Source organism: Pyxicephalus adspersus, chromosome 12 (assembly GCF_032062135.1).
Source record: "Pyxicephalus adspersus chromosome 12, UCB_Pads_2.0, whole genome shotgun sequence".
In the NCBI taxonomy this organism is placed as follows: domain Eukaryota; kingdom Metazoa; phylum Chordata; class Amphibia; order Anura; family Pyxicephalidae; genus Pyxicephalus; species Pyxicephalus adspersus.
In genome coordinates, this window is record NC_092869.1 from 271,397 (window position 1) to 296,719 (window position 25,323).

The 25,323-nt window shown below is 50.4% G+C and overlaps 3 protein-coding genes across 3 annotated transcripts; all 3 read right to left on the reverse strand.

Annotated features, from left to right (window-relative positions):
- Positions 1 to 6: 6 nt before the first annotated feature.
- On the reverse strand, positions 7 to 13,626 carry HCN3 (hyperpolarization activated cyclic nucleotide gated potassium channel 3). The gene is made up of 8 exons (XM_072428021.1): positions 12,042 to 13,626; positions 8,171 to 8,600; positions 6,918 to 7,079; positions 5,028 to 5,246; positions 4,806 to 4,952; positions 4,486 to 4,726; positions 4,112 to 4,276; positions 7 to 3,309 (listed from the first exon to the last, which is right to left on the reverse strand). The coding sequence occupies exons 1-8, from the start codon at positions 13,205 to 13,207 to the stop codon at positions 2,282 to 2,284; spliced, it is 3,558 nt and encodes a 1,185-aa protein (XP_072284122.1). The 5' UTR covers positions 13,208 to 13,626; the 3' UTR covers positions 7 to 2,281.
- Positions 13,627 to 17,771: 4,145 nt separating this feature from the next.
- On the reverse strand, positions 17,772 to 18,837 carry LOC140342021 (complexin-3-like; the record flags this gene model as incomplete). The annotated part of the gene is given in 3 exon segments (XM_072428019.1): positions 17,772 to 18,079; positions 18,228 to 18,315; positions 18,442 to 18,837. Coding segments are annotated over 3 exon segments (447 nt in total). The 3' UTR covers positions 17,772 to 17,884.
- A 170-nt stretch (positions 18,838 to 19,007) lies between these two features.
- CLK2 (CDC like kinase 2) lies at positions 19,008 to 25,130 on the reverse strand (the record flags this gene model as incomplete). The annotated part of the gene is given in 12 exon segments (XM_072428968.1): positions 19,008 to 19,463; positions 19,790 to 19,880; positions 19,966 to 20,045; positions 20,121 to 20,203; positions 20,279 to 20,408; positions 20,569 to 20,663; positions 21,605 to 21,771; positions 21,887 to 22,003; positions 22,195 to 22,261; positions 22,519 to 22,612; positions 23,190 to 23,415; positions 24,964 to 25,130. Coding segments are annotated over 12 exon segments (1,500 nt in total). The 3' UTR covers positions 19,008 to 19,280.
- Positions 25,131 to 25,323: the final 193 nt, after the last annotated feature.

The window sequence follows — 25,323 nt, forward strand, 5'->3', positions numbered from 1 at the left end:
GTTTGGGGTCAGGGCTCTGTGCAGGTTACTCGAGTTCCTCCACACCAAACTGGTGACCCCATGTCTTTATGCAGTTTGATTTCTACCCCGGGGCACATTCATGGGGGAACAGAAAAGGGTCTTCACCAAACTGTGACCACAGGGCTAGAATTGTCTGTCTTGGTGGAGACACCTGAATATTGTGGGGGCGGGGGTCTGCATACATGTGATGACCTCTCTATCTGCCCCCATACAGAACCTGATATCCCATTCTAATGGCAGATGCCACGTAGGTTATGTAGATGTTTACCTGACATTCCAGCCCTGTCCCTGGACCGCTCTCTACTGACCACAATGAACCTGACTTCCATGTTTTTACCCTTTCTAGATCTTTCCTGGGTTCTCATCTCCACCACCATGCAGGACCATCCACCAATTCCTTTCCTATAATTCCACCAATGTCCATGCTTCACACCTCCCCCACCCCAACATTTGTTCATAGAAAACATTTCCTAGATGACCACAGCTACAATTTCTACTCACCGTAATGGTGGCGTTGATTTGTCACATGACGTGATCTGTCTATGGAGGTCATTGATTGGCTATGGGAGTTCTCAGGATCATTTCATGTAAACAATTCCTGTCAGTGAAAATACACAACGTATCTTCCATGTGACGCTGAATACACATTGTATGACCTCAACCATACCGAGAGACCTCGGAACCTTCCAAAACTATGTACGGCTGGGCAGGTGAGGCATCTCTGAGGAACAGCACACCAATCTTCAGGTAAAAAGCTGTGGGGGAGCTCACCGGTGCCAGGTGAATTATTGGTGGAGCTGTGGTGGAGGTCAGGTGAATGCTAGGTGAATTGGTAGTCTTCTCATGATATCTTCTCACAGCCTGAGTGGTGAATATGGAGGTCCTATGAGCTGAGGAATGTTTTGCCTGGAGGTGAAAGCATCGCCTTTCAGACTTTCATTTCTTGTAATATTTCTATGTGACATTCACATATTTTATGAGCTGGAGGCTGAGGGTAAAAACCTGCAATGGAATAAGCGGGAGAGCCAGCTCATATTGATGAATTCCAGAGTTTGGTTTCGGCATTCCCGTGGATGAATGGAGCTGTGAATGTGGTGGAGCAATAGATATTGAGAAGAAGAGAAGGAGGCCACACACCCTTCGGGAAAAATATCTGGGTCTGGGAATTATTGTGGACCGTACCATTGTAGAACATATTATTGTGGACCGTACCATTGTAGAACATATTATTGTGGACCGTACCATTGTAGAACATATTATTGTGGAACAAACCATTTTCCCTCACTCAGAACACGATGGAGATGTCCAGGTGATCATGCAGATTACTACAGAGAATGGTACGGTCTGAAAACCTCCTACAAAGCAGCTTTACAACTATACAACACATCTGCAGGTGGCAAATATCTGAAAATATCATTTACATGAACCTCGGCAACAACAAGACAATGTAGAGTTCTAGTAGTGATTGTATAGAAAAGCTGGTGACTTTCAGAGATTAAGGCGTTCATTCACTACTTAGATTAAACATAAAATGCGATTTAGGGTTGGGGTATACCATTCTATTATATGGGGAGGTTGGGGATACAGGAGAATGGGGAACATGATCAGATTTAGTGGCGTGGACATTCTAGCAACATCTATGGTGGACATTAAAGGTCTAGAGACCAAGGAGGAAACATCATAAAAAATAAGACCCCCAAAGATAAAAAACAAAATGAGGCTACAGGGAAGGTATGGACCTGGAAGGTGGAGCTGGGGGGGCAGAAGAAATAGGATTGAGGGGAGCTAAGCACAAAGAATATGGATGGGGGGCCTTGTGTCTACTCATCATGTATTCCATCTACCTTACATTGTTCCTTGGTCATCACTACTAATCACTATCGGGGTATGAGGGGGATTACATGGGGGTCAATCTCATCACTTATTATCTAGAACAAGCCACAAGCATGTGGTCAAGGAGGATTGTCCTGCTCCCCTGTCACATGACCATCCAAATACTTGTAGCATAAAGCTATGAGCGACGATTAAGGCTTGGTTACCCTCATGGTGGTGGCCTCGTGTCTACAAAGATGATGCCCACTGCCCAGAGAAAATGGTGCACTCGTTGGACTTCATGGTGGAACTATAGGAGGGCAGTGTTGGTGGATACAACCACGTTAGACTACAACTGGTTCTTTCAGAAAACGTTTTTGGTTCTTTCAGAAAACGGATTGTATTGTGGCCCTGGAAGGAATTGTCCATTTCTCAGGCCATACCATTGTTACATGTTAGAGGGGAGCTTCGGCTTAGCAGTGTCCACATCAGGGCTGAACACCACCGATCCCTTTCGTGATGGCCCTGGTGGTCGGGCTGAAGACCCCGGAGGAGTGACTGAGCCACTGACTGAGGATCCAGACATAGCCAGGGCCCCTGTAGGTGTTGGGTGAGGTTTGCCAAGCGTTACAGATGGAGAAGATTTGGCAGCTTGTGGGGAGGCTGCATTGTCCTGCTGCTGGGTGACTCTGTTGGGTAGTGAAGGCTGGGAGGCCGATAGCAGACGAATATCCTGCGACAATCTCCCGATGGGCAGTCCCTGGATACTTCTGTGTTTGACAAGCTGCTGGGGGGAAGTGGACGCTTGCTGCATAAGCAGAGAAATGTGGGAACCACTCGCTCTAGACAGACTGTAGTGCAGAGTCCGGCCACAAAGAGGCCCCGCAGGCCCCGACTGCTGCAAAACCGAGGTGGATGCTGAAGTCCCACGTGAACGGGAGAGTTGCACTTGTGAATTCATAAGGGGTTTCACAAGGGAAGAAGGTTCCACTCTCTGTATCTGGCAAAGCCGGGAGGGAGGAACGCCAACACCCTGTTTTTGGAGGCCACTCGGAGAAGAAGGGGAAATGCCAACTGGAGTTTGCAGATGGGACTGAACGCCCGATGGAGAACTTACAGAAGAGGGCCTGGACCCTCCAATATTGGGCTGAGACCTTCGGGCCTGGCGGCTGGCATACGCAGTTTCAGGTAGAGATGAAGGGGGTAGGAAGACATGTGCCTGAAGTTTCTGTTGATGAGTGAGAGCGATGGCCACGTTTGTGGTAGCTGCGGCAGTCTGCAGAGGGGCATGGACCAGGGGCTCCCAGATGAGAGTCTTATTGTGTCCAGGATCCCGCATTGTACCCAATGACTGGAGGTCCTGAATGTTATGGGCCATGTCACGATCGTGTTTCACAATCTGCTGAATGATCTCATTATTCACCGAGCCTGTGCTGTTCTCTGCACGTTTACGAAGCAGAATGGAATTCTTCTTACCTGAGGAGGAGATGGACACAAGGAAAGGAACATAATGTCTGAGGGGAGGGGCAATGGATCAGACCAAAGATACAGAAAGGTTCAAAAAAAGACCTACAGGCCAATGGAGAAAGGTGAGGAGAGCAGAAGAAGAGGTAACCAATAATAAAATCAATAACGAGGTGAAAATAGGAGATCGGGGGTCTATAAAAGGGGGAAATGTATGCAGAGGGCAGATGGAGAAAGTTGAGGAGAGCAGAAGAGGTAACTAATAGTAAAATCAATAAAAGGTGCAAATAGAAGATCGGGGGTCTAGAAAAGGGGGAAATGTATGCAGAGGGCAGATGGGGAGAGCAGAAGAAGAGGTAAATTGGAGTAAAAATAATAAAAAGGTGAAAATAGAAGATCGGGGGTCTAGAAAAGAGGGAAATGTAGACAGAGGGCAGATGGGGAGAGGAGAGCAGAAGAAGAGGTAAACAAATATCCCGGGTCAATATCCCGGGTTAGAAGGTGACACCAGGGTTAGGGGTCATCGGGTGGGAGGATGGTGAATGGGAGTTTGAGGGGTGACTGAGAAGCTGTAAAATGCTGCAGAATGGGGCAATAAATTGGCCTTGGAAAAGCTCCAGGGGAGTATTTATTAAGGGGCAGAATATGATTCTGTGACTTCCCAATGACCCCATCCTGCAGCAAACATGGAGGAATGTGAGGAAAGGACACGACCCGAGAACTGCACTGTCTCTCTATACTTGATATGTTTATGATGCATGGTTGGCAGTGCAGTTATACAGATGCAGTGCATTTCTCCAACTCCTCGACCCACCAATCCTGTCCAGTCGGTCCATGGCCACCGTCTCAAATGCCCGTCTCATCATCGGGTATTCTTCCAGGACTTCATTAAAGTTGTCCACGGAGAGGGAGTAGAGGCGGCAGTAGGTGTCAGCACGCACGCTCGCCGTTCTGCGTCCACGAGTCAGCAGGCAAATCTCTACAAGAAGATCCAGAGTAATAACGAGGAGTTTATCTGAAGTCTACCAAATGCTGGAGATCCATTTAGCCCTCCATAGCCCCAATGACTGGGAGTTACCATACCAGTCAACCAATACGCCTGTACAGCACTGGAATGCCAGATCCTGATTGGTTGCTGATATGGGTGACCCCTTGGCTAATGATTTAGCTAACATTACTTTTACTTACCACCAAAGTATGAACCATCGGAAAGTTTGGTCTCCTTGCTGCCCCGGGTTAGGATGCTCACCACCCCATGCTGGATAAAATACATCTTCTTCCCTACGGTGCCCTCACGAATGATGTAATCTCCAGGCTGGAAGACCTCAAAACGCAGCTTGGTCAACATGGCCGTCACAAAGTTGGGGTCGGCATTGGCGAACAGAGGCATATTGGCAACAAGGTTGCGGCAGTTGAAGTTCACGATCTCCTGTAGGACGGAGAAAGGTGGAGATTTGTAAGGAAGATGCCCCCGAAGGTGTGGGAAGTACAGAACTTGAAATCCTCACCTCTTTAAGGGGTTCACTAAGTTCCCCAAGGATGTTCTCCTCATCAAACATCTTGCCCTGGTAGCGGTGCTCATAATACTCGTGGATTCTCTGGCGTGTATCTGGAGGCAGTTTGTGGAAGGACATGTACTGCTCCACCTGTTTATACTGCGGGGGCACAGAATAGACCAATCAGTAGTCACCGACATGCCGAATCCTCAATCTCATTTCTCTGATACCTACCTTCTCCTGGTATTGGCGGCGCGATGAGTCTAGTGATTGGATGAGGGCTGTAGCATGGCCAATAAACATAGCGTAACACGTGGCCCCCACTATCATACTCAGCATGGTGAGCCAGACATCGGTCATTCCCTCTGGTGCCTGCTGCCCATAGCCAATACAAAGCATGTGGCTCATTGCCTTGAAGATGGCGTGGGAGTACTGCTTGCCCCAAGACTCATTCTGGTGAAGGAGAAATCAGAGTGACATCAGACAAATGATAAATTACAGCATTTGGATTGTTTAGTGGAGGGTCTTTCAATAAAGTTTTTCATGATTGACCATTAATGGCCTAGGAATGTCCGTGCTGATACATATGTGTGTGGTAACACAGAAAACATGCTAATTACAGGTGTCAACCAAACTCCAGACAGACCATGCCCCCATCAACCTAAGCATCCTATATGGAAAATGCTATTGCTGATCGCAGACACTAAAGCTCCAATATAGCAGTCCATGTTTCCCAGACACATTCACATCATCAGATTAATTCAGGAAATCCTTTCACTGCTCCGTATTATGCAGGAAGCGTGCACTGGTTCCATACTACAAGCATTCAACATGCTAATCCTGATCTCCAACAAGTTACATGCAGTGGATGCAGTCATGCAGCCGCTCTTATTGCCCTCCATGCGGCAGGCATGAACTTGCACACACTCTATGCAGCTGGCCTGAACCTGAGCACACTTCATGCAGCCGACGTGAACCTGAGCACACTCCATGCAGCCAGCCTAAACCTGAGCACACTCCATGCAGCCAGCCTGAACCTGAGCACACTCCATGCAGCCGGCCTGAACCTGCACACACTTCATGCAGCCGGCCTGAACCTGCACACACTTCATGCAGCCGGCCTAAACCTGCACACACTTCATGCAGCCGGCCTAAACCTGCACACACTTCATGCAGCCGGCCTAAACCTGCACACACTTCATGCAGCCGGCCTAAACCTGCACACACTTCATGCAGCCGGCGTGCTCTAGAACATGGGACAGTTGCAGAAAGGCAGGAGACCACCATACCTACAGTGACATGAAATGGAAAAAACATCTGGACAGCTGTAAAACGCATCAGTTAATTGTCTGTGCATGTACATCACGTGTGCAAGCTCTTATCACGTGGTTATGGCGTGTTCTGCAATGTGTGTGGGCCCACTAGAGGATATAAGGTAGTGCCATGGACGGGACTGCAAGGAATAATGTGGCTGCAGTACCGTCAGTACAAGGAATAAATATTATACAGCTGGAAGTGGTCAGAGGTTTGCACATCACTGGAAAGCTCCAACATTCTAATAATAAAGCTGTGGTTTGATCTCTAAGTAACCTGCAGCTGATTGACATTTCCTAATGAGCCTCAGCTGTCATCTAATAATGAGGTGACATCAAGTTGTCTCTCTGGAGATGATCCGGCACTGACAGCTGCTGCCTCCTCCACCTGACACAACAATATGGAGGTATAACAATAGGACAGGGGACCCCAGACATGGTCAACTGGGCACCATAGATCCCTGGTAGGTGGAGGGGGCCAGATTATTTATCAGGAAGATTTAGTTTGGACCCTCCGAGTATCTCAGAATCACCGGAGCCACAGATGGCCAATCCCCAGGGTCCCCCTTATGTTTGTATTTGGGGGTCCTCTAGAGACCAGGCAGAGAACACTTTGTGTGGAAACAGCTTGGAGAATGCTGAGCCAGGGACGGGGAGACATCTGGCCAAATCTAATCAACAAGTGTGTTGGAGCTGAGCTATGCGCCGGGGACGGGGCCAAATCATTGCTTTTCATGGTTCAGGCCCGGGGGGGGGGGGGGGTAATAACTCCTAGTTATAAGAAACCACAGAATGAGATGGAAGAACTCACCACCATCTTGTTAATGTAGACCCAGCAATCTTCTGGAAAGTCCTGGAGCATCGGAACCAGAAACTGGAGGCAGCCGTCCCAATGACACAACAATAACATCATTCCGATCAGGTTGAAGATTCGAACCACAGCGCTGGCCAGGTCATAGGTCATGTGGAAGATCTGACCAACACGAGACAGTGATCAATGTCTATCCGGAGATCAAAGTCTCCTGCTGTCCAATATTAAATACCAGAATGTCTGAATTATCTCCGTCTTATATAAATTATATTATCTCCGTATTATATAGAGCTCCCATATACGATGCACATAGATGGGGCATGAAAGGTGACATACATCCACCCGGAAACATCTGTTGGCTCAGAAACCTCTCTACCCCCTCAAAGCTTCTCACCTCTCCTATAGAATCCCCCCCGGTGCCTTCATCACCCCATCCAGTGCTAGAAGTGCTCAAATCCCGGGAGTAGCTCTGATTCTGGGACACATAATATAACCTAACATATAAAACATATGATACAAATATGATCACTTGTATCTATAGCAGACCCGAACTCTGGAGCCGGAGTGTTATAGGGATCATCTAAAAATGGTAACTAAACATTGACCTGAAAACATGACCCTCAGTCACCTTCCTGTTCCTAGGCCCTGCTGTTCCATAGTTTCTGGGACCATATAAGGATTCTGTATAAGGTTTGGTGTTGTCCCCACTGTGCTGTTTCTGTTCTCCTTGCTGGAGGGGAAGCTGTACCTGAGGGAATGCAGTGCAAGGATCTCCCTGCTTCTGTTTTCTCCATTCTATGGATCTGTAATTCCATCACCACAAATATTACCAACTATAATATTACCTGCCATGAGAAAGGGGGGCCTTGACATGAAGAAGAAAAGCCCTGCCCATCTACCAAAATAACCACCTTCATGGCCACCAAAATGGCCACGTGAGAGGCGGCACATTACAAGCTAATGGGGAAAGGACAAGCTGCAGAGCACCTACAGGTACTGACAGGTAGTGCTTTGTCCTCTGCCTGCCTGTCAAAGCTTTCACAGGTCATTATTACAAAATTCACCCTCCTATTCACCCTCTGATTTCCTCCATGGAGCCCAGGAGGCTAAATATAGGTGAGTACACATCACACAGAATGTCATATTTATCTATCTAGAACAACATCCAACAGGAAATTGTTGCCCCCGGGCACACTGGGTACCAGAGAAGTTACATAAACATCCTTATTTCGATGTTCTGCATGCATTCTCACCTCTTCCCATTGATGGATATATCGGATGAGCCGAGACAGTCGGAGGAGTCGAAGCAGACTAAGAATTTTTGTAAATCTGACAATCCGCAAGGCCCTGGCCGTCTTGTAGACTTCAGAATCTACTTGTGTCTCCAGATCTACGATAAGGAAAATGTAATCCACGGGGATGGAGGAGATGAAGTCCACCAGAAACCAGCTCTTCAGATATTTCATCTTAATGGTGTGTGGATCCAGAATAATCTCCGTGTTGTCCTCCACCACAATCCCAGTCCGGAAATTTAGAACCAGATCAGCCAAGAAAAAAGTGTCAGAGAGGACATTGAACACAATCCAGGGTGGGGTGTTCTCATCCTTGAAGAAGGTGATTCCCACCGGAAGGATAATCAGATTTCCCACCATAAGGAGGAGCATAATGAGATCCCAATAAAACCTGAACACAGGTGACAAGAAAAAGGGGGATCGGGGCAAACATTGGGAAGGCCGGGTCAGAGGGGGAGGGGAAAATAGTGAGACAGAGGGGATGTATATTGTGATGTGGAATCAGAAGGAGTACACAAAGGTTTGGGGGGTCATTGACCATGGAAAACAAATAAAACAAAACACAAATTATACATGGAGGTCACAGACAGCACAAGTGGGGGTAATGTGGAGGACATGAGGGGCAGCAGGAATAAGGAAAGAAAGACAAAAGACCTATTAATTATATAAGATAACATATCCATCTTCCATAACCAGTAAGAGTAAAGTATAATGGACTAAAAGCCTTCAACTTACCTACTGATATATTACTATATAACCAAAAGCATCCATCCCTCCCTCATCCCTTACCACCACCACCTCCCCCAAATACTGCTAACACTACATCAATTGTACTCATCCAGCCTTGTGCTCACAGTTTGGTGAAGACCCTTTTCTGCCCCCAATGACTGTGCCCCGGGGTACAAAGCCCCCTCCATAGAGACATGGGGTCACCAGTTTGGTGAGGAGGAACCCGAGTGTCCTGCACAGAGCCCTGACCTCACCCTACTGAACACCTTTGGGATGAAATGGAATGGTGAGCCAGGTCTTCTGACCTCAACATTCCGCCTACCTATATGGCCAGATGTATGGAAGACACCTCCCCCAAATGATGGAGACCAGTTGTCCGCAGTGATGGATCTTGGTAATTTCCCATCATACGAAGACATTGTAGACAATTCTAGACCCAGTGGTCAAAAGTCTAAGGAGCTTCCCCATGGTTGGGTTCAGATGTTTCCAGTGCAGAGTCAAACACGAGACCTTGTAGACCATTAAGCTCTTCTAGCCTTGGGGTCATAGTTTGGCAAAGACCCTTTTCTGCCCCCCCCATGACTGTGCCCCGGGGTACAAAGCCAGCTCAATAAAGACATGGGGTCACCAGTTTGGTGTGGAGGAACTCAAGTGTCCTGCACAGAGCCCTGACCTCATCCTACTGAACACCTTTGGAATGGTGAGCCAAGTCTTCTCATCCAACATCAGTATCTGCCCTCACCAATAGGGGGCAAATCTCCACCATAAGTACCTGACTATACCAATAGAGGCAAATCCCCACCATCAAACCACCATCCGTACCTTACCCCACAAATGGGGGCAAATCCCCACCATTGATACCTGACCTCACCAATTGGGGGCAAATCCCCACCATCAGCACCTGACCTTACCAATGAGGAACAATTCCCACTAACACCCTCCAAATGCTTGTGAAAGACGAAAGATAGGAGGATGGTATGGGGTAATTCTATAATATAGACCATGATGAGGAGGGGTGTATGGAATGAGCTCAGAATTAGTGGCCATGGCTTTTGGAATGTTCACCATAGATCCTATCGATGTGATGGTTGTATGACTGGAAACCTTTGGTGTTATTGTATCTTGGAGTAAAGATATGAACTATAGCTGACAATCTAGTCCTGCACATCTATAATTATTTGGGGTGCACTTCTCACTGTTATATTTCCATGTTTTTCAGTCACATTATGTCCACCATCTTTGTATTTCCCACAAGTCCCTGGTTATATGGTGCTGGTGATGTGTATGACTGTAGCAGGATGACTGATGGGTCCATCATGGCTGTGTTATTGGAGGTACTGATATCTGACTATCCTGGAGTATAATATTATTCTGATCAATACCCCCCAATGCCTTATATTAATCCTGCATGAGAGACATTTATAAGGATAGAATGCAGCCGGGATCGGGTTGTATCATAGCCTCCCCCATTCCTATATCAGCCCCCTGGGGTGTCATCAGGTCAGCTGGGATGAATATCAGTGATCCTGGCTTTAGTTAAACCCTACAGTCTTAATGAAGAATTTGTCTGGCATGGTCCGCACGGACACAATGACTTTCAATCTCGGCACACAGATTATACGGCTCATTGATGGAGCTGATTAGAGGGCACCGGGGACACAGCGAGGGCCTTGGTAGCGGGCAGAGGTGGCGTCTACGTGCACAGCCGGGGGATTTGGTGATGACAACAAATCGCTCACCTGCCAGTGACGTGTGTCTGCTCATCCTGTACATACACCGTGACCTCCGCCTGTCCTCTGTACACCGGATTATACTGCCTGTGATATCCACAGGGAAGATGAAATGATGAAGCTACAATGTTCCTGCCAATTCACCATTGGTGGTGGAATCTGCGGCCAATGAATATCCAGCCGTGGTCAGTTAGTAAATCTGAATTTACAATCAGACATTGGTACCCCTGGTGGTATCTTTCACCATCGGAGGGCGTCGTGTCACCCCATTACCATGCAGCATTTCCATAGAAGGTGAAAGTATAATCTAGCTGAAGATATTCCGTGTTCTAGATCTTTCTAGGTCGGTGGAATTGATGGTCTCAGCTGTGTGATTTTTATACAATCAGATGCATTGAACAATCGTTTGAATAATGTATTGATCCATATATGACCGCCAATCATTTCTACGTGTCTGGCTCTATGGACTGGCAGAATAAAACCTACAACGGGGATCTCCAACACCTCTCATGTGTCTGGGAAAAGCTAAATTTTCCATTGTGCCTGGCCCAGTCCTGTCAGGTCTTCATTGGTTACCCATTACAGGGGGTAATAAGTAGCTGATGTTCATGGGTTCTGGGGCCTCCATTCAGGGCAGGTCCAGGGTATATTGGGGCAGATATATCTCCTGGACAGCCTGAGTTTGTAGCCAGGGACACCAAGGCAGCTCCACCAGGACAACATCCCCACCAGCTCCCACCAGGACCGGCAGATGGCGAGGTGTGACCCCACTGATATGGGCCCTGTGCAATCACCTATGGGGCAGTATGAGGGCAGCAGATGGGTGAGGAAAGGGACAAAAGGGGACTGTAATGGAATGGGTGAGACCCATAGAGAAGAAGGAAACAGACGGTGCCTATTAGTCAGCAGAAAACACAGCAACAGATCTCATCCATCAAACCACATTCCGTGTTCCCACAGACAGAACTGCTGGGGCGAAACGTTTCCGAAACCTTTCCCACGACATTCACCAGGTTCTGATGGAGCTTAACTCCACTCACAACTGATAAATCTATGCTGCTCCCACCATCCCTGTGCTGAGTTCATATATGTGAGTCTGGGTCACATATAAGTGATTTGTGGCTCTATGTGAGTCCCCCGGGTCCTGCCTGGAAGCAGATACATCCTTTGACACGCAATGATGTCAGACATGGTATGAGACATGGTACAGGGAAGACATATAAGATACGGCAGGGATGTATGAGACAGGGTCCTTGATAAGGGGCCCCATTTTTAAAAGTACCTCTAGAAGATATCACACATTGTATAACTACAGACCTTTAAAAACGTAAGGGCCCTCCAGCCACAAAGGGCCACAACCTGTCAGCACTCACCTGAAATCACTGTAAGGATGGATGATCCAGGAGCCGGCAGATTTAACTCTTTGCTGTTCAATCTCTACAGCCTTGTGACTTCCAAACATCCGCAGAGAAAATTTGTTGACGGCTGGCTGCAGTAGGGCCCCGAACTGGCGCTGCATGAAGGTGCCTGGCTCCTCCGACTCAATCTGCTCTGGGGCCTCAGATTTGGGGAGAAGGTTGCTCACGCCAGGTGCTGAGGACTGGCTTAGGCCTGAACCCGGAGATTGGCTTTCTCCAAGGCCTGGAGTTTGGTTGAGTCCTGAAGATGTCTGGCTGAGGCCCGTGACCGAGGGCTGGCAAGGCCCAGAAGGGCCCGTCTGCTGACCATTTCCTAAAGTCTGAGTCTTAGTGGGTTGGCTGGGTGAAGCTGCAGCAGTCTGACTGGGAGAAGGAGAAGCAGAGTGGTTGGAACCAGGAGCAGAAGGCTGAATTGGTGAAGGGGCAGCAGTTTGGTTGGGAGAAGGAGAAGCAGTTTGGCTGGATCCTTTCACAAAAGTTTGGCTGGATCCATGAGTAGAGGTTTGGTTCAGTCCAGTAGAACCACCTGGAACAGGGGACTGAGAAGAAGTCTGGTTGGGTCCTGGAAGAGGAGGCTGGTTGGGCGCCATGACAGAAGTCTGGTTGGGTCCTGTAAGAGAAGGCTGGTTGGGCGCCATGACAGAAGTCTGGTTGGGTCCTGTAAGAGGAGGATGATTGGGCGCCATGACAGAAGTCTGGTTGGGTCCTGTAAGAGGAGGATGATTGGGGGCCATGACAGAAGTCTGGTTGGGTCCTGTAAGAGAAGGATGATTGGGCGCCATGACAGAAGTCTGGTTGGGTCCTGTAAGAGGAGGATGATTGGGGGCCATGACAGAAGTCTGGTTGGGTCCTGTAAGAGGAGGATGATTGGGTGCCATGACAGAAGTCTGGTTGGGTCCTGTAAGAGAAGGATGATTGGGCGCCATGACAGAAGTCTGGTTGGGTCCTGTAAGAGAAGGCTGGTTGGGCGCCATGACAGAAGTCTGGTTGGGTCCTGTAAGAGAAGGATGATTGGGCGCCATGACAGAAGTCTGGTTGGGTCCTGTAAGAGAAGGATGATTGGGCGCCATGACAGAAGTCTGGTTGGGTCCTGTAAAAGGAAGTTCGCTTTGTGCAGACATAGAAGGCTGATTGGATGCAGGCGTCAGGGTAGGAGACTGGCAAGGGCCGGTACTTAAAGGCTGATTAGGTCCTGAAGAAAGAGCCACGCTTGTTTGTACAGGAAGCTGTCCAGGGTGCTGAACTGGCACGGGAGGCTGACTGGGTCTTATCGGAGGTTGCTGTAGTCCTAAAGCAGGCTTGGTAAAGGCTGATGTATGGGTAGGTCTGGGGATTGCAGTCTGTCTAACAATCGGAGTTGTGGTTCCAGCAGAAACTTGTGACTGCTCAGGGGCAATAATTGGAGGCTGGGTGGGAATATTGGACTGAAAGGTTCCTTGTGCAGGGGACTGTGTGGGTCCAAATGCTGAAGGCTGAAAAGTGGACCCTGAATCTAGAGACGTTTGGTGCCCAAGAGTAAGAGTCTGTGTAAACCCTGCAGGTCCAGCCTTACCCCCCTACAGAGGACTGCACACAACGCTCCTCACCCCCTACAGGAGAAGGCACACAACCCACTTACCCCTCTTAAGGGGAAGGCACACAACCCCCCTCACCCCCCTACAGAGGACTGCACACAACGCCCCTCACCCCCTACAGGAGAGGCACACAACCCACTTACTCCTCTTATGGGGAAGGCACACAACCCCCCCTTCCCTTTACAGAGAACGGCACTCAAACCCCTCACCCCATACAAAGGAAAAAACACACACCCCCTCACTCCCTACAGAGGATGTCACACAACCCTAATCACCCCCCTAGAGAGTATGGCACACAACCCCCCTCACCCCTTTACAGAGGAAGGCACACAACTCCTCATGCTTCCTACAGAGAATGGCACACAATCCTCTCATCCTCTACAGAGGACGGCACACAACCCCCCTTCACCCCCCTACGGAGGATGGCACACAACCCCCCTTCACCCCCTCAGAGGATGGCACTCAACCCCCTTCATCCCCCTGCAGAGGACAGCTCCAAACCTCCTTACATCCTACAGAGGATGGCACACAACCCTCCTCATCCCTCTACAGAGGACGTCACCAAACCTCCCTTACTGCCTACAGAGGACAGCACTCAACTCCCCACCCCTCTACAGAGGATGGCACACAACCCCCTTCACACCCTACAGAGGACGGCACACAATCCCTCTTAACTTTCTACAGAGGACGGCACACAACTTCAATTCCCCCCTACACAGGACGGCACACAAACCCTCTTCACCTTCCAACAGATAGCACACAACCCACTCACTCCGCTACAGAGGATGGCTCACAACCCCCCTCACCCCCCTAAAATTGGATGACACACAACCCCCTCACCACTGCACAGAGGAAGGCAAACAAACCCTCTCACCCCCTACAAAGGACAACACACACACACCCTCACTCCCTACAGAAGACGGCACACAACCCCAATCACCCCCTTACAGAGGACAGCACACAACTCCTCTCACCCCCTACAGGTGAAGGCTCACAACCCACTCACCCCTCTTAAGAGGAAGGCATACAACACCCCTCACCCCTCCACAGAGGACGGCACACAACCCCCTTCACTCCTTTACAGAGGACAGCACTCAAACCCCTCACCCCATACAAAGGAATTATCCCCCTACAGAGGACAGCTCAAATCCTCCTCACCCCCAACGGCACACAACCCCCCTCACCCCCCAACAGAGGATGCCGCACAACCCCCCTCACCCCCCTACAGAGGACGACACACAACCCCCTTCACACCCTGCAACGGACAGCACACAGCCCACTCACTCCTCTACAGAGAACGGCAAACGCTCCCTTTCACCCCTCTACAGAAGACATCACCAAACATCCCTTACTACCTACAGAGGACAGCACTCAACTCCCCACAAACTCTACAAAGGATGGCATAAATCCCCCCCATACCCTACAGAGGATGGCACACAACCCCTTCACCCCCTACAGAGGACGGCAGTCAGCCTTCCACAGAGGATGGCACACAACTTTAATTAGCCCCTACACAGGACGGCACACACACCCCCCTCACCTTCCAACAAGAGATGACACTAAACCCCCCTCCCCTTTCTACAGAGGACAGCACACAGCTCTCCTCACCCCCCCTACAGAGGACAGCACACAAATGGACTGCACAAAACCCCTCTCATTCGAGGACACAACCCCCCTCACCCCCACAGAGGAGGGCACATAATAGAAGACGACAACCCCAATCACCCCCTTACAGAGGATGGCACACCCCCCCACCCCCTACAGTGGACAGCACAACCCCCACCCCCTACAGAGCACTACACACAACCCCGCTCACCCCTTCAGAGAGGATGGCACACAACCCCATTCACCCTTCTACAGAGGACAGCACAAAACTTCCAACACCCCCTAAATAGGACATTACACAACCCCCCTCAAGCCCTACAGAAGATGACACACAAACCCCCTCGCCTCTCTACAGAGGACAGCACAAAACTCCCCCTACTACCTACAGGGAAGGCACACAACTCCTCATGCCTGCTACAGAGGACAGCACTCAACTCCCCACAAGCTCTACAAATGACGGCATCAATCCCCCTCATGCCATAGAGGATGGCATACAACCCACTCACTCCTCTAAAGAGGACGGCACACATCTCCCCTTACCCCTCTACAGAGGATGGCACAAAACCCCCTCACCCCTCAACAGAGGATGGCACACTACCCCCTTCACCCCCTTCAGAGGACGGCATATAACCCCCTTCAACCGTCCACAGGCACACAACCCACTCACCCCTCTAAAGATGATGGCACACAACCCCCCTTCACTCTGCTACAGAGGACGGCTCACAACCCCCCTCAGCCCCCTAAAGAGGATGGCACACAACCCCCTCACCACTTTTCAGAGGAAGGCAAAAAACCCCCTACAGAGTACAACACACCCTCACTCCCTACAGAGGATAGCACACAACCCCAATCACCCCCCCTACAGAGGACGGCATACAACCCCCCTCCCCCCTACAGGAGAAGGCATACAACCCACTCACCCCTCTTAAGAGGAAGGCATACAACCCCAATCACCCCTCCACAGAGGGCGGCACATAACCCCCTTCACTCCCCTAGATAGGACAGCACACAACCCCCCTCACCTCTTACAGAGGACGGCACACAACATCCCTCACCCCCTACAGTGGACAGCACACAACCCCCTCCCCATCCCCTACAGAGCACAACACACAAACCCCCTCACCCCTCCAGAGAGGACAGCACACAACCCCCCTCACCCTTCTACAAAGGACGGCACAAAACCTCCCACACCCCCTAAAAAGGACATTACACAACCCTCCTCACCCCGTACAGAGGACGGCACACAACCCTCCTCACCCCGTACAGAGGACGGCACACAACCCCCCTCACCCCGTACAGAGGACGGCGCACAACTCCGGTCACCCCTCTACAGAGGACGGCACACAACTCCCCTCACCCCTCTACAGAGGATGGCACACAACTCCCCTTACCTTTATACAAGGGATGGCACACATCCCCCCCACCCCTCTCACCCCCCTACAGAGGACAGTACACCCACATGAGTAGAATGCCACCCCCTCCCTTTGGTAAATCCTGCCAGCCACGCCTTGTCTAAGGAGAGGTCCCTGGGCTCACTGGTAGAATTGACCCGTGTCGTTCCTTTGGGTTACACTTCTGTTTTTTTGATCTGGTGTTTTTTGTTCCTATTAAATGATATAATGGTCATTGGGGCTGTGCCATCCTCTGTAGGGGGGTGGGGGAATTTTTTTCCAGGGGGAAAAAATCATAGATCAAACCCCCCATAAAGTGAAAATGAGAGAACCCCTCACCCCATTTCTGGCCATGATCAAGCCAATCCTCAGTGACACCATTCCCACCTACCGGGGTTTTACCACCATGATCGGCCATGACGGATGGGATTGCTGGGCCGTAGAGCTGAGGGGAGCTTAATCCCAATACAATGCTTGTCTAGATGAACCAATTAGATTGGGCCAATTTCTCAGGTGTAGTATGGCAGCTGTGGTGGGGGAAACCAGAAGAGTAAAGGACCCTCTAGAGACCCTTAAAGGAGCACCCAGCCCCATTTATTGGTATTGGTCTGTTGTACACCACTCCTTCAGGACCATTACTATAATGCGGCCTCACCATTAGTGCAGAAAAAGGGGGCTAACTAAAGGAACATCCACCTATATATTATAAAATCATTTTCATAATATGTGTTGCTGGTATTGGCCTAAAAAGTCCCCCCAAAAATTGGTGGTTTTCACCGTCTATTTCTCTCCCCCAGCAGGAAGTGTCTCAGCCTGGCCATAGAAGACATTCTACATATGAGGGCAGCCACTGGGGCCCCAGGGCATTATAAAGGAGTTGATTGGACGATTGTTTCTTTTCAGACTCTCTATTTGGAAGATTGTATGGAGCAGACAGAGTGGAAGTCTCTCAGAGATGTGTGTTACCTGAACTCCAGTTCTTTAGCCTAAGATCATGTGATATAAAGTGATGCGCTCCCCCTGCAGGTGGGGAGGAAATACACAGGAACCAATCACATGACCTTGAAATATTAACTGTCTATTCCTCTCCTTTATGTACACCACCACAGACAATGTCAGAGATATGGGTATTTTATTGAATTGATACACAAAGGACTCCCAGAATTCCCAGCACTGACAGTGTCCACATGACATATTTCCGTCAGGCTCCGTCCCTCTTCCAGGTTGGTCACATGACCAAGCAGCGGCCTTTCTGCTGCAGTGACTCAGCGACAGCGCTGGCTCCAGTGTTCAGGTCCCTGTAACTCAGGAGCTTCACGAAGGACGATTCCTGGCGATACGGCTCCTCCTGCCGCACAATCGCCCGCAGCTCCCGGGAGAGGCGAACGTTTCCTCCAGCTGTCTTCAGCTGGTCACTGGTGTTCTGTGTTGGAGGAGAGATGGAGGTCACATGATCAGAGAGCGCTACAGAAATCAGTACAATGAGTCCCTAGGTTATTGGCCAATGCCTGACCCCCCACTATGTGTCACCTACCACCTAGTCACTGATTGGCTGCTGTGGGTGCTCTTACCTTAGGTAGGTTGTACTTTTCCCGGAAATGTTCCCGCATTAGCGCCCTCTCTGCCTTCTGCTGGGTGTGCAGCGAGCTCCTTCTTGTCCTGCACAGGAAACAAATGGCAGCCTGGTGACAACCTGAACTTCCAGAATCAAACAGGAAGTCCTGATACTAGAAACCCCTATCACAAAACACGTGGGCGGGTCTAAATGCCTGGCCCAGCACTCACATCTCAGGTCGCAGCACTCGGTGTTGGTCATCAGAGCTCCACCTTCTGGTCTTGTTGGTTCTGGGCTGTCCTGAGGATTGGAAATCCTCGGCGAAGGTCCCAGAGGTGCAGCATGAGGGGCTCTTCATTGGGGCCCCAAACAGGAACTTGGCCACGGAAGTCATAGTGGATCACCGGGCAGAGGTCACCATGGCAGAAGATTCCTGAAACACAGACATCAGATGTGAAGGAACCCCCAAGGACAATCACAGGGGGAAATGTAGGACCTCACATGATAGGGCTCAGGTAGGGGGTCTAGATGAGTGGGTAGGTGGTCATAGGAGAGCCACAAGGGGCGGAAGAACAATTGGGAAAGATGGGCAAATCTAGTGAATGATCACCTCCATTCACCCCAACCTACCCCCCACCTTCCATTCATCCCAACCTACCCCTCGCCGTGCACCCCCCCCACCTTCCATTCACCCCAACCTACCCCTCGCCGTAGGCACAGGACTTCCTGCATGATGGAGGCCCAGCACTCTGCTCTCACAATCCTGACACAAGCACAGGGTTTTCATACAAACATTAGGTGTTTATTTCTCACAAAGACTGTACAAAACTTGATATAAAAACACTGCGAGCCACCCCCCCCCCTTAACACTGACATTATAAATTATAGGACATCAATATACAGGTGCAGTGTAGGCCTCCCACCACCGGGTGGAGCAGCACACAAGCAGAATTCTATGTACATGGCAGCTTGGACTATACAGAATATATAGAATATGTCACATATAGACAGCGCCCCCCACTGCCCATCAAGCACCAGAATGACCCCACCCCCCTCCAGTGGCCTGTAGTCATCGGCTGATATCTCTTCCCGTGTCCCAGTGTTTCATGGCGTGTTCACTCTTCAGGGGGGAGAAGAACGGATGTTTCAGGGCCTCTGATAGGGTCATACGTTTGGACGGCTCATATTCCAACATTCCTTCTATCAGATCAAAGAGCTGGTGGTGATCTTGTGACTCCGAGACCATGTACCGCTGCAAGAGAGGGAGGAGTCAGAGGAGGGGCCCCACAACTTTCCATACAAACATATACCTATGCAGGGTGACAGGGCCTCTTTATACCCCCCTCCAGCCATTATACAACCCACAGAGCCTCTCACATGTGGGGGGGGAGGCCCACCCCCCAGCCCCTGAATTTAGAGATGGGAGGAAATAGCTGTAGTGCAATGTGCAGACACATGTGGCCTACATAAATAGATCTATGGAGCCTTCCATATAACTTCTATACACCTAACATTCATCAATATGTCATGATTCACACTGAGTGTATCCACATACCCGGCAGTCATACCCATCCTTACCTTCATAGGTTTGCAGTTGTCCCGGACGTAGCGGCCCGCCGATGAACCTTCCTCCCAGTCCAGCCGTCCGTGGTAGAAGTATTTCTGCTTCCTGAAAGATAAGGCTAAGGTAAGATGACCCCCCCAGGGTGCAAACCCCTCCCAATCACCACACACTGACCCCCACGGGGCTTTACCTGGTCTTCCGAACCATGCGGGAGGGGATGGGGCCCAGAATCCTCTCCATCATAGCCAGGTGCTCCTTGTTGTCGTGTGTCTGGAAAGAGGCGGGCATGAGTACAGGACGGGGGGGACAAGCACCATGCAAAGTGAGGGGCCCCTGAACACTCACCTGGAAGAGGGTGAAGCCCACATAATACTCGAATATAATGCAGCCGATGCTCCACACATCACAAGGTTGGCTCCATCCAAGCTCTAGGTCAGGATGAAGGTAATTAGTGTCAGACATGGCTGCAGGAAACAAGTCACACACAGCGGAGGGCCACTCACCTAGGATGACCTCCGGCGCTCGGTAGTGCCGGGTGGACACAATAGTGCTGTGATGTTCGCTGTCGAATGTGGCGCTGCCAAAATCCACAACTCGGATGTCCGTCTTCCTCACACACCTTTCATCCCTCTTCTGGGGGAACGCGGTGTCACCAGAGAGAAGACACGGTGCAAATATTAGGAAACCTTCAGGTGGTAAACAGATACATGGGGGGAGGGGGGACTGGCATACCAGGTAGGGGCAGGGTGACACCACTATACCAATCTCCCATAACACAGAAGTCAGCACCCACCTTCTCCACGTTATACGTCAGGTCGTAGTCAGAATCCACAAACAGAATATTCTCCGGCTTCAGGTCCGTGTGAGTCAGCTTATTGTCATGAAGGACTGCAGGAAAAACCCGATGGAAGGGGCCACAGAAAAGACCCCCGAGGGGCTGCCATGACTGGACCATATTTTGGGGTCCACTAATACACAGAGACCCCAATGGGGCGTATGGGGGATCACTATCAATATATGGGGAACCTCCAGGATTGGGGCGTTGCTGGAGATTATGGGGGTCTATAAACATACATAGAGCCCGCCCGGGTGCAGTCATTAGTAGAGCGTATGGGGGGGTCATTTATATTGAGGGCCCCCAAGGGGTTTCCCTGGTCAGTCCTTATTGGAGGGGTTCCCTCATATTACAGAGGACCCCCGGGGCCCCTATGAGGGTCTCCAGTCATACAGGGAGGATTATGGGGGGGCGGTCGTGATTTGAGGGCTCTGTGTGCCCCCTTCCCCAATTCCTTATCAAGTGTAATGAGGTCAGAATAGATATCGGGGGTTGTGGCCCCTCTATCGCCCCCTCCCTGTGTTACAAACAATATTCCACCAATGAGCACCCAGCTGGATGGCACCAACATTAGGAGTGGCGGTGTGGAGTCATTATACATCGGATGTACCATTGTGTGTCCACCTGCACCCCGCCACGGCTTATGTTGGCTCCATCGTCACTGTGTATAGTTCATGATTATCAGTCAGGGTCACATGGTACAAGAGAACCTGAAAATACCGAGTGCCTGGCTGATGGTAAGATATAGGGGGAGGGGAATATTGTGGAGTGTCAGCTCTGCAGCTCGCAGTCTTGGGCTTTCATGTCGTGGTCATGTGATCGCTTCCCTGCCCATACAACAGATAATGATTGGACAAACACGAGAAATCTCTGATCATGTGATTCCCCACTGGGAACTTTTATTGTCACCAAATACACCGAACGGACAATTTATTCCTCAACAGACACCGAAATCTGACCAATCTAGACAGAGGAGTGTCACATGACTACTTACATTTCACTGCCTGACACACTTGCTGGGCCATGTGCCGCACTTGGTGGATGGGGTACGGTAGGTAGTTATTCTCCTTTAGGAAATCGAAGGTGCTGAGACCCAACAGTTCAAACGAGATGCACATGTGTCCGTGGTAGTCAAACCAATCAAACATTCGCACACAGAGACTGCAGGAAGGAAATACCGACAATCAGTAAAGGGAGACCCCTGCCCCCGCCTCCTGGGAATGGAAGGGGGGAGCCCACACCAGGACCCCTTAACGCCCCCAGGAAGTGCACTTACTGTTTACTTTCGGGGTCCTTTTCGCTGATTTTCTCCAGCACGTTGATCTCTAATCGAGCCGCCTCTTTGTACTTCTCCACATTTTTTATGATTTTTAATGCCACGCGAATGCCTCCCCTGCAGCACAGAACAGAAATATAACAGCTGGCAGCGCCATCCGGGGGAGGGGGCAATGTAGTGACACAGAGGTACAGAATTATCACAGGACAGACAACTTCCTGTCTATAGGAGGAGACATATAGGGAGATATAGGGATACAAGACCACCTCCCCCGCATTGATCTGATGGGCCGCCATCACAACACTCACCGTCTGTGGTCTATACACTGCACAACACGTCCAAAGGTGCCCTCGCCCAGTGTGCTGACAATCTCATCTGTGAAGAGGAGAGAAGAGGGGTAAGTGAGGTGGTTGGGGACTGCTGAGGCCGGGTATTACTCTAACTTCCTGCCCTCCAACTAATAGGAATATATACAGAAATATTTTATGATAAATATAATAAAAGGAGGAAGAGGAGGAGGAGGAAGGGGGCTTCTCTGCATTAAACATAAAAGACAGACAAGTGTGCAGCGTCTCTGGGGGAGGGGGGATCTTAGAACTAGAGAGCTAAATTATGTTACGATTTGGCTGTACATCTTTCTTGTAGCCAGTCGCCGCTGCGATAGATCAGGTGACCCTCCACGTCGTCTTCCACACTCTTGGCCTGCCTGCTGCTCTGGCGACTCGTCTGCCCCGTCATTTCCGGCAATACACCACCATTCACCAGCCAATCAGATTTTCAAACCAGCGGCACAAAGGTTGGTTGGTTTGGAAATTCATTCAGTTTGAGGTAGGAGGGTGTGCAGTAGATTCCCAGCCAATTCATACGGCACATAGGAATATATAACGATAGGGATATTGCAAGGGAACAGGTCAAGATACAAATACACTAACTCACAAATCAAAAAGAAAAAAAAAATAACATTCTGCTTACGTTTCTTTCATTTGTTTGTAAAAGCAGGAAAAACGGGAGCAAAAATAAAAGAACCTGGCGCCCCTCCCCCAATAATGAGCCCAATACCCCAGAGGTGGAGGAGGGGGGGTATCTATGGGGTATTAGCAATCTATACACAGGCTATGACATTAATACACAAATTATAGGGGACATACAGGGAATATATCACTAATACACCCTGGGACATCTAACCCACCCAATAATACAAGGGGGGCATTTACCCAGTAAAACAAGGGGAGGGGGGCACTTACCCAGACTTGCCCTATAAAGAGAAGGGAGGGGGGTAGAACGTCTCAGGTTTGGTACTCACCGATGATGAGCGGCTATAAGACCTTGTTCTATGCTTCCTGCGTTTCTGTTTGCGCCGGCTGCTCTTGCAGCTCCTGTATGTGTCCTCACGGGAGCGCCGGTAGTCGTATGAATGGCGATATTCCGCGTCGTAGTAAAGCTCTCTGTCCCGGCTGTAGTCATTCCTCCGGTATGTGTCCACGTATCTTCTGTCATATGGCCGCCTGTCCGATGATCGCGCCTCGTAGCTGGGGGAGGAGGAGGGTTTAGAGATCCATGGAAGAGACAGAATATTGTCCAGAATGCGATTGGCAGGCGGAATTCTCCCACAATGCACCTCCCGGCGGTTCCATGCGGAGGACAGTTCTGCTCCCGGGTTCAGCATGCGTTGGTGCTGCTCGGTGTCCCCCGGCCATCGCATGCACTGACCGCACACCGAGCGCACAAATAAAATGCGCTGACAATAAACAAGCGGAAGCGGATGAACCAATCAGGGCCGATTAGCTGCCGCCAGGTGAACGCACCGGGAATGTAGGTCCGGGGTCACGTCAGCACCTCTGTACAGCTGTGAGGTCATGTGATCAGCTCGGGCGGCCGGCTTTGTCCCCTTTACACGGAGCTCTCTTTTGGGGTCTCATTCAGACTGCGGGGACGCCGGGATCCTCGACGACTGCCAGACAGAAGACGCCGGAGAGAGGAGGCGGAGCTGAGATCCCCACAACTCTGCATAGGGGCCCTCAGGGGCCATCTGTCAGGGTCCAAAGGCAGCGGACTCTTCAGGGGCTAAAGGGGGGAGATAAAAGGGGTCAACATCAAAAAATGCCAACAATATCACCCCGCCCACTGGTCATATGATCACAGAAACTCGGCAACAATGGCACCATATTCACCCAAACCAGGTGAATATTGGATTCACCCTCCATAGATGGGTCATATGTCATGCCAACCCCCCTGAATATTGGATTCACCCCCCATGGATGGCTTATACGTCACCCCCATCCCCCCTGAATAATGGATTCACCCCCCATGGATGGCTCATATGTCACCCCCAACCCCCCTGAATAATGGATTCACCCTCCATGGATGAATGATTCATCTCCAATATTCCAGCTTCCCTCACCTGCTTCATGTTGTTCCCGCCTTCCTTCAGGCTCCTCCTGGAGCGGTTCAGCAATCGGGCCACAAACATGCGGGTGTTACGCCCTCCCTTCAGGTCTCCCAGGGACACGGCGCCGCTTCTTGAGAGCCGCTGGAGGGCCCGGTGTGTCAGCAGGAAATGGGTCTTCCCAGCAGAACCGGTCCGAAGAAGTAAGGGGGAGGCCGGCAGGTGATGCGTGGGGAGGCCGGAGGCTGCGGGGACAGACGGTGATACATTGCAGGGGATGTATGAAAGATCCGGCACACATTCTACAACCCGAGCTTGTACAACCCGAGGGTCTCTCCTACCTGCTGCATCTACAGACGACACGGAGAGGTCGTCCTCTTCTAGCTCCTTCATAAAATCCCCCAAATCTGAGGAACACAAGAAAAATATCAGACACCAGCAGTCTATTCAATATACCCCACTGGGACATCATCAGAGGGGGGTGATTGGTCAATCTACTGGGGTGACATCATCACGCAGCGCCGTCCATCTTTTTGTCCAATCCCCACCCAGCACTGTCTAACCACCACCATCCAATCCTGGGGGCAGCTGCTACGATGACTTCGGATGTCACCGGAGTACTACAATGCCCAGCACGTGAAGGGAAGACAGTGTGTCAGACAAGGTAAAGCATTCAGCTCCGCCCACTGACCTGCGTGACCTTTCATGATAACTGTCGCCATGTCTGTGCCTGCGGCCTCGGCTGCTGCTGCTTCGCGATCGGCTTCTCCTCCTCCGGTGCTTCCGGCTTCTGTAACGTTCGTGGTAACTTCCTCTGCTCCGCCTCTCCGATGACCGGTACCGTCTGGAGTGCGGCATCTACAAGGGGGGGCAAAGAGGGTTAAAGGGGGTATAGACCCTAATATATTGTCATATGGGGGGCATAATACAGTGACCTCGGGTGTTATATGAAGACAATTACTGGTTACTGGAGGACGGGGGATCCAATAGGAGGACAGCAAATTCAGAGGTCCCAGAAATAGAACCTGGAGGACAGCACGAGTCCTCCAAT